This window comes from Taudactylus pleione, unplaced genomic scaffold (assembly GCF_031769625.1).
Source record: "Taudactylus pleione unplaced genomic scaffold, aTauple2 ptg000690l, whole genome shotgun sequence".
NCBI classification, from domain to species: Eukaryota; Metazoa; Chordata; class Amphibia; order Anura; family Myobatrachidae; genus Taudactylus; species Taudactylus pleione.
The window spans coordinates 2,806,494-2,821,559 of record NW_028285092.1 but is presented as its reverse complement, the minus strand read 5'-3'; the positions used below and the strand labels follow the sequence as shown (position 1 = coordinate 2,821,559).

At 42.3% G+C, this 15,066-nt stretch overlaps 1 protein-coding gene across 2 annotated transcripts in view; it reads left to right on the top strand.

Moving 5' to 3' along the window:
• Nucleotides 1-15,066, top strand: part of PGAP1 (post-GPI attachment to proteins inositol deacylase 1) — a 707,270-nt gene that overhangs the window by 273,676 nt on the left and 418,528 nt on the right. For both annotated transcript variants that reach the window (XM_088456228.1, XM_088456226.1), the window contains exons 12-13: nucleotides 259-310; nucleotides 6,581-6,658. In XM_088456228.1, the coding sequence (XP_088312354.1) occupies nucleotides 259-310; nucleotides 6,581-6,658 (130 nt within the window). The remainder of the gene's footprint in view (nucleotides 1-258; nucleotides 311-6,580; nucleotides 6,659-15,066) is intronic.

Here is a 15,066-nt window from a genome sequence, read left to right as displayed (position 1 = left end):
AAGGATTTTACCATTGTTAAATTTCTTCATGTATAATTTTTTTTCAAAGTACATTAAATTTATCATTTATAGTAATAAAAACAAATTTCTTTAGACTTTCAGTGTAAATAACTCAGTAAATATAACAGTAATAAGATTACATTTTAAAGATTACATTATTTTAAATCTTCAGATACAAATGTTTGTGAAAACCGTTTATATTGTGTATTTTTACATATTTTTATGTTTGTTTTTTAAGTACACCATTATTTATTTTAGTGTACAAATTGAAGACTTGTCATGGAGAACTGATCTGCTACCTACTGCAAAGGTAAAACTAGCTTAATAGAGATGGGAGCATGCAAATGTTTTGTTTTCAACTGTATTAATATAATTTTGCATAGACCTACATTCTCCCGCCCCAAGGACATTACAGAAGTAGCATACAAAAATAAAAAAAAAAGTTGAATGCAGAGTATGAAGAGAAAAGTTAAACTATTTGTTCAATACAGTCATGCTTCCACAACATATTATTGAGGACAGCCGGCTCTAGGGGTGTTCGACCTGAGCGGTCAAACAGGGACGCCACCCATAGAGAGCGCACCCTTCCCCAGCATCCCGATTTCAGCGGGTGGTCAAATCTGAGGGGTTGGGGACCCCCACCGCTGCGGTGGAGACTAGACCTCGGAGTCGGAATGGATGCTGTGCGCATCCGCGCGGCATCCATTCAGTGCCGTGAGAGGGCTGGGGGAAGCCCATCTAGCGACGCTCCCCCAAGCCTGACATTATTTGGAGGCGTGACATGCGGGCACGCCCCTCAGATAACGTCACGTAAGGAGGCATGGCCTATGATAATTAGGCCACACCCCAATTTCGGTCGCACATGGCTGCGCTGCGTGCAATAAGGAGCGCAGAGCACTCGGCTGGCACAGGGTGCTCTTAGCCCCGGAGCCGACCTAGAGGACAGTATAGTATTAACTCCTTTGTTACTGAGCATATTTTCCATTTTTTGGACTGTTATCATTCCAACATCAATAATCGTAATTATTTATACCGTACCCACACAAATGATATTGTTTTCTTTAGGAGACTTTGCATTATTAGAAAATAGCATTAGTATGCTTATTTCTCCTCCATAAGGCAAAGACAATATTTTATATTGTAATTGCTAGAAAGTGAACTAAAAGCAAGTGTGTGTGTGTGTGTGTTTGTAACCACCACCAAGAAATATTCAGCGGCTATTCCTTCTCTATTAATCCGCCGGACAATCTCTGGACTTCTTAATGCTTAGTATAATATAGGGTATTATTATCTGTACTCACCAGACATTAACCACATCATTTGAAAGAGGTGACTTCTCTCTTTCAATTGAGGGTGCATCTGAGTTTATTGACGCCAGGATGGGATATTCCCTGTTATGAAGTCATAATATTGACAAGAATATTGCAGACAATGTTCTCATCTGCATCATAATCCCAGCACCACTATGTAGACCCTCCTAAAATGCAAATTAAAGCATTTTAATTGTGTTGGTAGTATAACTGTAAATATTCTGATTTCCCAGCATGTTTACAGGTATACTGCCAACAGTGTTAAAATGCTTTAATTAGTATATTAATGGTGTCAACAATGTGGTGCCAGGATTATGGTGCCAACAAGAGCATTGATTGCAGTGCTCTCATTGACATAATGTACATAACTCGTATACTCCCATTCCTGGACTTCATAATGATTTCTGCAGTGCAGGGTTGTTTTCTGGTGATCACACATGATCACCGGAGAAGAACTTCTTAGGGGTCACGTCATTTGAAAGAGGGGATTCCCCTCAACAAATAACCATCACAAATACAGTATCCATTTCCCTCCACTAATTTCATTGGTCTTGGTCACTACCATTCCCTTGATATGCTCTTGCAAATTATTATTTTTTTATTTATAATGCATACAAATAATTACTGTCCCGTATCAAAGATCACCAAAGCCCAGGTGCCATACACTGTATATTTACACCATGCCTCCCTCGACCCCCATACATTAAAGTTAGTACCATGTACCAAAAAGTTGGGCAACCTCAAGCTCTGTGTCATGCCTGCGGGTTGGTTTGTGTTGGAACAGGCGTGGGAGGCTGAAGAAGGGATTTGAGAGGCGTGAAGGAACTTGAGTGGCTTGAGCCAGGGCTTCCTCATGTATTGATGTGAGGAGGTAGAGATAAGTTAGTGGGTGATGGGCCGGAAGGCGAGGACAGGAATAGAATGTCTTTATTGAACAGCAGGTTGGAATGGAACTTGATATATAATACTAAAGTAATGGGTCGGATTGGGACCGATGATGCTGGATTGAGAGCTGGAGCAGTTTGAGACCGATGTTGATGAATTGATTAACTTGATCGGTTGGGACTGATGTTGATGAATTTGAAGAACTTAATTGATATGTGTCCAATGTTGATTAACTTGATCGGTTGAGATTGACATTGATGATTTGAAGAACTTAATTGATAAGCGTCCGATGTTGGAGGCATCGGATGGGAGCGATGGAGGCTGTAAGAACAAGTCTCAGTGGTAATACCAGACTGGTGTGCAAGATTGTATAGGAGACTTGTTTACTAGATTTAGGAACTGGATATAACCGATTGGGACTGTTCAGATACAGAGTACCTAGGAGCTCAGCACAGAGCTGTAACTTCAGCAAGAAGCAACGTTGTACTGGTAACAGAGGTCATTTAGGAAATGTAATATATAGGGGAGGATCCCGAGGGATTATATGCTGTGATCAGCTGGTCTAGGAGCAGCGCTCTGAGTGGAGGAAGAATTTCTGGTGACAGTCCAACATGGGTGTGCCCATACTGTGGTTTATGTGTGTCATCATGCTGGCAAGACACGCTGTGAGCAAGGGGTGGCGGAGGGCCATCTCCATGCTCAGTGACAGGACACTGCGCGGACGGGGCATGAGCAGCACAGACAGACCTCAGCACCAGCCGGGAGCAATGTGCAGTGTGAGCAGACCTCTGTGCTAACCTCGAGTGATGCACAGCGCGAGTAGACATCAGTGTTAGCCTGGACAGTAAGAAAGTGGTTATTAAGGTCCGGAGAGTGATACTCTGTAGCTGTTGTGGAACTTTAAGTCACATCATATAATACTAGGACTTGTATACCCACAGCTTAGAGAGAGACTCGTTTGAAAGAGGGGTGTCCCCTCTTTGGAATGATGTGATCACCTGTGATTACTAGAGAATTGAGGAATATTTCCTCTATCTTGTCTACAACATCCTTATTTGAACGAGGAGAGTCCTCTCTTTCAAGCAATGTGTCCCTTTTCTTATTAATGTCTGGTAATATCAACTTACAGTGCATAAACACTAGTAGAGAGGGCGGATGGGGGAGGGCAATCAATGTGCACAATGTTGGCCATCCTGTCACTTTCCTACTTGGGGTCACCCTCCGTCTTATTAGTTATTTTTTTTGTAATCACCAGACAGTAATATTCTACTGTATACTACAGAAAGCAATAGTCCAGAGATGGGAGTTTGTAATACCTAGATCTCCCTGTTCTGGGATCAAGAAACACTAGAATCTTCTCAATCAATGATGTACTGTAGGTTGTCTATTTTCCTCGTTTGACTACTGTTTTATTCCCACTCATTTAAGGCATTTTATTTAAACACATGAAAATGATATTACATTTCATTATTTTATTTTTAAGTCCAGATTTTATTACGGTTTTGGAAAAGTGGATTAATGATGAAGGTGGGAAGGTGTTTGTTTGATAAAAAATACATTTGTTTCAGTTCACTTACTGTACTTGCAATTTTACTACAAAAGCAATTTATTGCCATATTGGGTAGATTGCTTATTTCTCCCCACAGGACAAAGGCAAAACGAATGTTATTCTTTATAAATTCAAAGTCTTCTGAAAACAACGAGATATAATTTGTGTGGGTACTACATAAACAATTACTGATATGAACGTTGGAATGTGACCACCCCAAACAGTGTCAAAATAGACTCAGCATTGAAGGGGTTAAGGTCCTGTCCACACTGTTGTAAAAAATCATACCTTTACTATTGTTTCTTTTTTTATTAATACATGAGCCATGCACCGATCCACCCCCAAATTGGTGTTCCCCCCCATGAAGTATGCTTCAAATGCGTATTATTCACAAATGTGTACTCAATAATAAACCGGTAAACAACATTGATATAAGAGTGACACCTGGATCATACTTAATAAAGTAACTCTTACGAGTGCCTGCTGTATAATATAGATAAGAAATTTTAGGTCAATCACATTAATACATTAATAGCGAATGACCGTTACCCAGAATAAATTTTAATAACAAATTTGAAGCATGCATGAAACTGTGTGAGTTTTTATCACTATTTCTTACCTTTTTTGCTCACTCTCTATTCTATTTGCATATCACAGTACAAGGATTAAAATTAAGTTATATTTTACAGTGTTTAATTATTTAGTTTGTGTGCCATTATAGGACAACCCTATCCCTCCTTGTATTCTATGTACATTTCTTCCCTGCAATTCCATTGGCATGCCCTCACTGACTTTTGCCTGCGTGAGAATGCCCCCTTACGACCCAGTTCTGCCTACTAGAGAAGATGCAATTGAAATGCATACAACTCTGCATCACTCGCTGTTTTGTACGTTTGGTTCCAGATCATGTGCAGATGCTAAATACGCTCTGAAAATGGTCAAACAGTCAACTCTGAATCAGGCCCAAGCAAATTAACAAATAAAAACAATTGCATAACAGAAATGGATGCCTAAAATTGTTCTTTATGAATTCACCATTATAAAACGCTTCAGCGCAGGACAAACAAATGGGAACCAGTGCCATACACTACAGCTAGAGTTTAAGCATTACATTGTGGGAGGATGCCCGACCAATGTAAAGTATGTGGATCAAGTACTATATATGGCAAACCCCATTGCTGAAGCATCAGTTTGACATCAACTGTTTAAACGCTTAGGGTAGATTGCCTTTATGTGATAACTGTTTTTTATGTACTTAGGGCCTGATTCAGAGATGGACGGAATTGCAATGCTGTCCATTTCAAATGCAAATGCAGCAGGTGTCGTCTTTAAGAAACAGACACCTCCTTGCTGCGACTGAGGTTGCAGCCTGAGATCACCATCGGAACAATCGCCACCATCGGTTGCAATGTTTGTCCCTTGTCCAGGCTGCTGTAGCTGAAGCTGGTGGCTTGCGAGGTCAGAAGTCTGCGTCCACTCTGGCCTCAGCACTCACAAAATAGGGGGGCAAGGAACACAGACCATCCCCGCCCCCACACCGCCCCCAAAAGCTTCTGCCTTCTGTGCAGTATCGCAGGACCCATTCTGCACATGCACAGAACAGGTCCTGCGCAAGTGCAGACCACTTACCATCAGAAATGTGCGCTAACAATCGGGTTAGCGTACATCTCTGAATCAGGCCCTTTCACCCATATCTGTTTTGTAATACTCACCCTTTTTTAATTTAATATGATTTTTTTTATATATATTTCTGAAAAGTGTAAACCTATATGAAAACCATTTAGCAATTTGGCTGTTATCTGTCTAGTGCTGGATATACAATAAATGCAAAAACCTTATTGGTTCATATGGGTTTAGTGCACAATGTCAATGTTGACAGTCAACTCTCTTTGTTGTCCTTGATTTCTTAATTTGTAATAAATAAAAATGTACTTTGGCTACTTCTGATATTCAGTATTTGTTTATGTAATGCAATTGATATTTTTGTAGTTAGCACAGTAAAACTGTGGCAAAACGCCAGTCAATCATGGATGCCTTCTCTTGTGTGAGAAGCAAAATTTATAACAGGCATATATTTCACACCTTGTCGTACATAATATGGCTTAAGTATTCATGTTTACAATAATAGTGTTTGGTGTGTCTGCATTTGCTATAGAATATAAAAAAAATTTAATTAACAAGAAAGGAACCTACATAATACAAAACTCTTTTGTCCATTTTATTGAGTATTTTTTGTAATAGAAAAATAAAGGTCAAAATAACAGTTACACAACAATATTTTGTTAAAATTGCTTTAATAAGGGGTGGGTCTTCCAGGTAGTTAGTACTTTATAAATTCGCATACACACCTAAAGATTTTCTGTCCAACCAGCCAACTAGTTGATTGGTTGGAATGAAAATCTGGTAAGGTATGAAAGCAAATGATAATCAACAATTTGCTCCCAAACGCCGGAAAATGGACAAATACTGTTGTTTGAACATATTATTTAGATCAAACATTTAACAAACTTTTCTGACGACCATTTTCATCTGTTTTATGGCATTTAGGAGCAATTGGCTGATCATCATTTACTCCCATACGTTACCAGATTTTCATTTCAACCAATCAACTAGTTGGATGGTTGGACGGAAAATCTTTAGGTGTGTATGCAGTTAGTCTTGCCTTTGAAAACAAGCAGATATTTCACAAACAGAAGTCAAAAAGTAGTCACAATGCTTTGCAAAATGGCCAAAAAGAAACAATCACTGGGTTAAAAAAAAAAGTTTGATTTGTGTTTAAGTTGTACAAGTTACAAGTAAGCCCAACTTATATATATACACATTTTTTTTTATGTAGACTGTGATCTTAAATCTGGATGAATTCTCTCATTTTTCACATTTTGTGATCTATCTGCCTACATCCAATAGCAGCAAGGTACGTAATTTTTAAAAGTGTGACATAATGATACTTGATGTTGATTTTTGCAGACAAATCTAAGTTAACATTACCTTGAACTGAAGTTATGGTTCTCCCTGTTACTCAGTCTATCCACAACAGATAAATATTGTGTATGGTGTTAGGCTGGAATAATACTGTGAGTGATTGTATTGTAAGGGGTGGTATTATAGTTTTAAAAAGCAGTATAAAAAAGTAAAGTACACTCAGTGACCTCTTTATTAGGTGTACCTTTCTCATACTGAGTAGGACCCCACCCCAACCCTTTTGTGCCCAAGAGATGTGATTCTTAATTGCAATTCAACAAGGTGGTAGAAGCATTAGAAATGTTGGTCCTTGTTACATGATAGCATCACACTGTTGTTGCAGATTTGCTGGCTGCACATGCTACCAATCTCCCACACCACATCAAAAGGTGCTGTATTGTATTTCAATCCTGTAACTGCGGAGGACGTTGGAGTACACTGAATTAAATTTTATATTCAATGAACCAGCTTAAGCTGCCGTGTGCTTTGTGACATGGGGGGAGATGTATCAATGCTTGGAGATGTATCAATGCTTGGAGATGTATCAAAGCAGTTAGAAGCTGATCAATAGGTACTTTCTGTCTCCACTTTATCTCTCTCCAAGATGGGTAGACTGTGGCCAGCACCAATACTCTGGTAGACTGTGGCAAAACAAAACTCATTGATATTAAGGAGACTAAAGTGTACCAAGACAACATTCCCCACAGTTTGCATCAGGGGTGATGTAATCTATGAATCCATATTTTGTTTATGTTAAATTTTGACTACTTTTAGTGTATTGTCACAGCAGAAATTAAGATTTGTCACCACGGGCAACACATTTCCAGTCTTCAACTGTCAAGTTTTGGTGAGGGTGTAGCCACAGTAGCCTCAGATTCCTGTTCGCTAACAAAGTTCCTGAGCCTCTCATGAACGATGACATAATGTCCTGGGCTATAATGTATTTTCCATAAGCCATAAGATACATATATATTTTTTTAAAGTATAAGGCTTAATCCACAGCACTCATCCATCTGGATTGCCCTTGGTAGGTGCCCACACCATTCTCATTACATGCCTACTCTCCCGGGAGCCTCCCAATTTTTCGGGTAACCCCCCGCACCCCTGGAAGAGTAGGCATATCTCCCGCATCCCTCCCACTTCCTAGTGAATAGGGCAGGATGGGGAGATTTTTCCTGGCATTTTCGGGTCTGTAGGGAAAGGGCGGGGCTAAATGGTGCAAATCGCATCATTTAGCCCCGCCCCATGGACCCGTAAATCGCAGGGGTTTTCTGTAATGGGGGCTTAATGTCGTCTAGCGTCTGGCCCCGCCCCCCGAAGAGGAGAGCAGCAGGTCCCCTCCTGCTGCTCCCGGAAATCTCCCCAATAATGTCGGGAAGTATGCACAAACTCGGCACTCACTTGCTTTTCAATCTGCAACTCCTTTGAATACAGGGAATGTTGGTTCCAAAATATTGCAATAATTTGTTAAGCTGACCACCACTTCACGGTCATTCCCATCTGGCCAGTCCCTACACTGATTCTCAGATAAATGATCTTGGTCTGCTACCTTTGGCTCAAGCTTGCATACATTTTAAACAACAACCCTTGAACTTTTTTAATTGAATCACGCTTGTAAGTATTCATCTATGAGTTCAATTTATCAATATAGATTCAAAGTCTCACCCTGCGTCAATTTAGACATATTCATGGCTGCGCACATATCTTCACTGGCAGCATCTGCCTCATCCACCATATTGCTCATCCTTACCACCATGAACGATACACCTGGATCGGGGATCAAATAATCATGTGGATGCCACTGCCCAGAAACTCGATTGCCTATGATACATGTTATTAGAGGTTATATATTGAGTAATGTAATATGGTGATTCTAGTCTTTTGTATGTGTAGTATTGCTATTACTTGCTTAATAGAGGGACCGTTTTAACTGCATTGGCACATTTGTCACACAATTGTTGTGATTTACTTTGGTAACGGGCCGTGTTATATTAACGTCCTTAGTGGGGCGATCAGTTCCGGCTCCATGGACACACGTGGTGTTGGTGGAGGATAAAAAGGTGAGCTGTTTGTATTATTTGTGACCTTGATAACGAAGTATTAAAGATTCTAAACATTGATTGATATATATATATATATATATATCAATCAAAAGCTAGAGGAGATACGGATCTGAAATTTGGCATGGCCGGGTAGAACTGTCGCTCGGTGCTGCATGCCAAATTTCAGGGCAAAAACATAAAAAATGAGTACATGGGAGTAATCTATATCTCCAACTGTCACTTTTTTCTGACATTGTCAATTAGAAACCTTTTTCTGCTGTAGCCTATGGGGGATTTTTGGGAAGGCAAAACTCAGGGTAGGGGGCGAATTTAGACTTGGAGTTTGTTTTATTAGGTAGCTATTGTGCCAGGGTACGTGCTTTTGGGGTTCAGGTAAATTAGAAAGTCACAGTTTTTAAACTATTACCTCAAGAATGCGCCATTATAAAGATAGGACTTTTCAACTTGTTGCACAGCCGCAGTAGGAGCTTCCAGCAGGTGTAGTCATAGTGGCTTCACTTGGGTGCAGCAAGATGGCCGAAGTTTGCAGGCGGTAGCGGGCAAAGCAGTGGCGGGGACCTCAGCGGTGGCGGTGGGTCGCAGGTGTCTGCAAGGGACGTGGGTGTCGGCGGGGGCGCGGGTGTTGGCGGAGGATCCGGCGGCGGGTCCGGCGACGGTGAGGGTGTTGGCGGCGGGCCTGTAACCAAGAGGATTCAGACCCCGCCAGCCATTATGCCAAGTACGGCAGGGGCGCCCATTTCAAAAATGGCGCCTCAGCGCTATTTTTTAAATTCAAAGATGGCTGCCAATAACCAATCACGACTCGCGGCTGCCATCTTTGAATTTTAAAATGTACTTGGCAGAATGGCTGGCGGGGACTAGATCCTCTCGGATACAGGCCCGCTGCCGACATCCGAAAAGGCGCCAGTCCCGCAGCTGCCGTCGCCGATGACATCGCAAGCCGTGATTGGCTAGCCGAGGCCATTTTGATTTTCAGAGAGGGCTGCCATGAGCCAATCACGACTCGCGACGTCATTGGAGGCGGCGGCACTTGCAGAGGGACCATAGAAGCCCTGGGGAGGTGGCAGCCACCCGCCAGGCAAAAACGCCAGAAGCCCAGGTGGGTGGGCACCCGCCAGGCGAAGACGCCGAAGCCCTGGCGGGTTGGCGCCCGCCAGGCGAAGACGCCGAAGCCCTGGCGGGTTGGCGTCTGCCAGGCGAGGACGCCGAAGCCATGGAGGGTTGGAGCCCACCGGGCGAAGACATCGGAAGTCCTAGTGGGCTGCTGCCATGCAAAATAGCTGACACAGGCTGCCGCCCACTAGGTGAAGAGGCCAAAGGCCTGGCGGGTTTAGCCCGCCAGGCGCAGTTGCCTAAGTCTTGGGGTGGCGGCGGCCATGCAAAAGAGCTTAAACGCCGCCATCCCCCAGGTGAAGACCTGCAAAATAAAATGTTACAATATTAAAGTGTGTTTTGTTATTTTAATATTTTTTTTGGTGGCAGTGGGCCCAAATGCCCAGCATGCTGGAACTTGTAGTTTTTAAAGTACCAGCATGCAGGAAGGTGTGCTGGGACCTTTAGTTCAAAATATTCTTTAAAATGCACCACACAACACAATCAACCCCGCAGCCACTGCCCAGGGGTGCTGGGGATAGCCCCAGGCTATCAGCCTGGGCCTGGGGTGCCCTGAGGGGGACCCCTTTATTGGACTGACTAGCGGTCAGGGTTGATGCTACGGCTGGGAGGCCCAGTGAAAGGACTCCCCTGGCTGTGGCATCAGCCCCCCCTTAGAAATAGTCCGGTGTTGGTCCTGGAGAATACAGAGGGACCCTACTCATTATTTCCCCCTGTATTTCCAGAACCAGGACCGGATCAGAGCCCAGTGCTGGTTGCATAACTTATGGGGGACCCCTACGTCATTTGTCCCCCATATTTTGGCAACCAGGGCTGGTTCTGACTTAGCCCGGTGCTGGTTGTGCTTAAATATGGGGGAACCCTATGTCATTTGTTCCCTGCATTTTAGTACAACCATGACTGGCTGCCTGTGTTTAAAAAAAAAAAAAATGTTGTGGCCCCACCCCCAAGAAAACAACCAGACCCGGGATTTGGAGCCCCAGTACTGGTTGTGCTAAATACAGGGGACAAATGACGTGTGGGTCCCCTGTATTAAGCACAACCAGCACCAGGCTTTTGAGGACCTGTCCTGGTTGCCAAAATACGGGGGACAAATGACGTAGGGGTCCCCCGTATTTTGCGAAACCAGCACAGGGCTCTGAGCTGGTTCTGGAAATACATGGGGAAAAATGCATAGGGCTCCCCCTGTATTTCCCAGAACCAGCACCGGACTCCGTCTAGCAGGGGGGTGATGCCACAGCCAGGGGAACCCTTTCACTGGGCCCCCCAGCCACAGCATCACCCCTGACCGCAAGTCAGCCCAGCGCGGGGATCCCTGGGGAGTTGGGGACCCCCCCAATAAAGGGGTCCCCCTCCTCAGGGCACCCCAGGCTGATAGCCCGGGGCTATCCCCGGCACCCCTGGGCGGTGGGTGCCGGGTTAATTATGTATAGTGTGGTGCATAGGAAAATATAAATATTGTCTTTTGCAATAGTACTACAGGTCCCAGCAAGCCTCTCCCCCATGCCGGTACTTGGAGAACCACAAGTATTTAGCATGCGGGGCATTACGGGTACCTTTTAGCTCCACAGCAAAAGCAATCAAAAGCATTCAGTACACACTATCTCACATACTCACCTATGTATCCCTGAAGCCAATCTGTCCTCTTCTCCAGTAGACAATCCAATGGATTACCTGTGAAAAAAAATTCCATACTCACCACCTCCTATGCGTGGATCAGGTCCTCTGCACACAATCCAGGGTCTTGGCAAAAAAAAAAACGGAGATAACCGGAAGTACCCGAATGACAGCTCCGCCTGGGATTTCAGTACAGAAATCTCGATGCGGAGCGCTCATTGGCTGAGAGGCGTGTGCCTTCTGCCTCTCAGCCAATGAGCAGTTCTCACCATTGAATTCAATGGTGAGAACCGAGCGTGCCCTTTTTTAAAAAGGCGCCTCAGCGCCATTTTTGAAATTCAAAGAAGGCCGCCGCGAGCCAATCACGGTTCGCGACGTCATCGCCCCGCCCCCTCGGCTGGCTTAAATACATCCCTGTCCATTCAGTCGTCAGCCGGGGAGCTGGAGAGACCAGCTGAAGAATGAAGGCCGCGCAAAAGAGCTTACCGGCTGCCGCACTCCAGGTGAAGACGCCACAGAAGCCCTGGATGTGCGGCGGCGTGTGTACATGCATAGACAGAGTATGATATTTTTAAAAATAAAGGATCTGAACGTGTATTCTAAATTAGATAAATGTATGTAGTTAGAAGGATGTTGGAAGCCAGTGAGATTGTGTTGGTGATTAAATGGGAAGATTGTGGGCACTGAGTGGGATGTGGGAGCCACATAACTGCTTTGGCCTCAGTTGCATAGACTGCATGTGTGTATTCCAATGAGCACACAATTCTGTGAATTAGCAGCTCCACCATTTTGTGAGTGACAGCAATCTCATTTTGCGAGAGTGCTGAATCTGCCGTTCACCACAGGGTGTGATGGCATACCATATCTGTATTGCGCAAGGAACACGTCCATTAAGGCGTCAGCATTAATTGATCGTAATTTCATTGCTTTTTGAAGTTTGAGTGGCAGAAAAATCAATAGGTTTTGTGAATTTTCAGATCATGTCTAAGCATCCTTAATGGGACATATGAAACCGTAATGTTTTTTGTTTATGGAATATATATCTGTGTGTGTGTGTGTGTGTGGGGGGGTCAGGAAATGTGGGTAGAGCTACCCCGTGGCACCACACTCCAGTGTGTACAATATGCGATCTGTGGTTCAGACAGAAAAAAAAATTAAATAAATAAAAAAATAAATAAATTGGAACAATTTATCAACTGTGATGCCATGGGTCTGATATACTGTCTCAAATGCAGCTGCGAACTTAAATATAATGGGTATGACCACTAGAATTCTTAAACAAAAGGCACATTGGCAACATCAGAAATGCCCAAAGTGACCTACAAAAGATGAAAAAGCTGACATCAGTAGCGAGACACTTTCTTAAATATAAGGGCATGCCAAGCGACCTCAAGGTCTATGGACTAGAACATGTCAGACTTGGAATCAGAGGAGGAGATTTAATGAAGGATCTTCTAAAGAGGTAGATGGACATTCATTTTGAATACAGTAAGCCCTTTTGGAATGAGTGAAATGATCAACTACAGTGTTTTCCTATAAATTCATACTCATTTAGAATCGTTTTACTCTCCGATCACGTTAAGACAACCCTTACCCTGGACAAACAAATACCTCCCCAATACCACATTTACCTCTTGAATAACTTAAGTGACAATAGGCTAAGATCTGGTTTTAGTTTTACACCTTATTCAATTTCAAAGACTTATCGCAGTTTTGAAAAGTCTTTGATAAAAAACGGTGATAACTTTTCACCATTGAATAGGTGTCGAAAACAAGTGCAGAACTGGGGTTTAGGGGTGCAGGCTTAAAAAAAATATCCTGCACCCCTGAGAATGACATTTAAAAAAGAACTGTGTCAAAAAAGTAAAAAAAAAAATAGGGACACCCCAAAAAATTGGGGAAAAAAATTGTTTAACAATAGGAAAATAGGTTCAGGGCTATTCTGCAAGGATGCGGCAGGTGTTTTGAAGAATTTTAAAAAATTTACTTTTGGGACATCAAAATATGCTAGCACCCATTTTCATGTACCCCAAATTTGATGGGACCACTTAAAAAAATGAAAAAAATAACCTAAGTGCTCTTCTGCATCACTTCTTCAATATCGGGAAAAAAACACCTGCTGCGGCTATTTAAATCCCCGACTTTCAATTAACGGCTAAAACGGCGGTACCCATAGTGTTCCCCCATGTTTATATAACTTTAGGGGGGGTCTTACAATTATTTTAAGGAAAAATTCGTAACTTTACGCAAATCCAACTTCGGAGTTTCCCGTTTTCGTTAATTTTATATTGAATACGGGGATGAGCGGGAGCGCGCACCAGACTTAACGCAGGTAAAAACTCCGATATGAAACGTTAACTTCGGCAGTGAAGTTAACGTTTCATATTGAATACCCCTCTAAGTCCTCCTTTCTACACCACTATTACAAGACCATAGAGATAAGACTTCACTTATCCTCATGAAATTGTCCTACAAGATTTTATTTACACAATTCTTGACAATAGGAGTACGTCCTCAAGACCTATCAGGGTACATAATCCCTTATACTTAGCCTACTAGTCATGTATCCTGACATTTGGGACAACCTCTATCTGCTCCTTTTCGTTTAGCTTATATGATCTTTACCCTATATCATTGATCTTGTTCCTTACATGTAATATAAATTGCACGGTCACACATGTCCCGAGTAAACGTTTAATTTTGAGTATATTTTTATCATGTCAGCAATCACACTTATAATCTCCTCATTATCACGTGAACCTCATACCTACCTTGATCACTTTTTCACCATACCATTGACTACAATCATGGCTATTCACTTTCTGTTATTACACTCACTTGATGAGTACATTATTTCACCACTAGTATTTGATGGGTAATACCATATCTCTATCTAAGTTACACTATTAATACAGTCACACTACACAATTCTAGTCACATAACCCACTTAGTCACACTCCACAAATTTATCCCTTACCTTCACTAACCTTACACACACAATATATAATATCCATCTCATTGGACTGTTCTATGCCCAATGAATACTATACTATTAATCTTAGCATCCTCTCTATGAGCTCAGATTATCATCTTTGAACATAAATTAGAATTATGTTGAGAACCCACTCTTCTTTGTCCACATGACATCTCACTCCCACTACAGAGCTCTTTGTATATTATTATATTTAATAACCCCTACATCGCTGTCATCTACAATATAATACGTATATGGGTGTGAGTGCAGATGTGTATGTGCCTATATATGTATAAGTGAGTAGATACATGTACATGTGTGTGTGTATATGTGCATGCATGTATATGTATACGTGCAGATGTGTGTAATATATGTATCCATATGTGTATGGATATGTGTAGATGTATATATCCTCACAATAACCCTCATAAGAAAATGCTTTTTACAACTTCACTTATGTTCTCTTAGGATACCGCAATACTCCTAAGCATGTGTATTCACACACTAGAATTTTTTATCTACTCCACATGATATTGCACATATAGGGGACCACTGATAACAAAGTGTGTATTAGTGTGTATATATATATATATA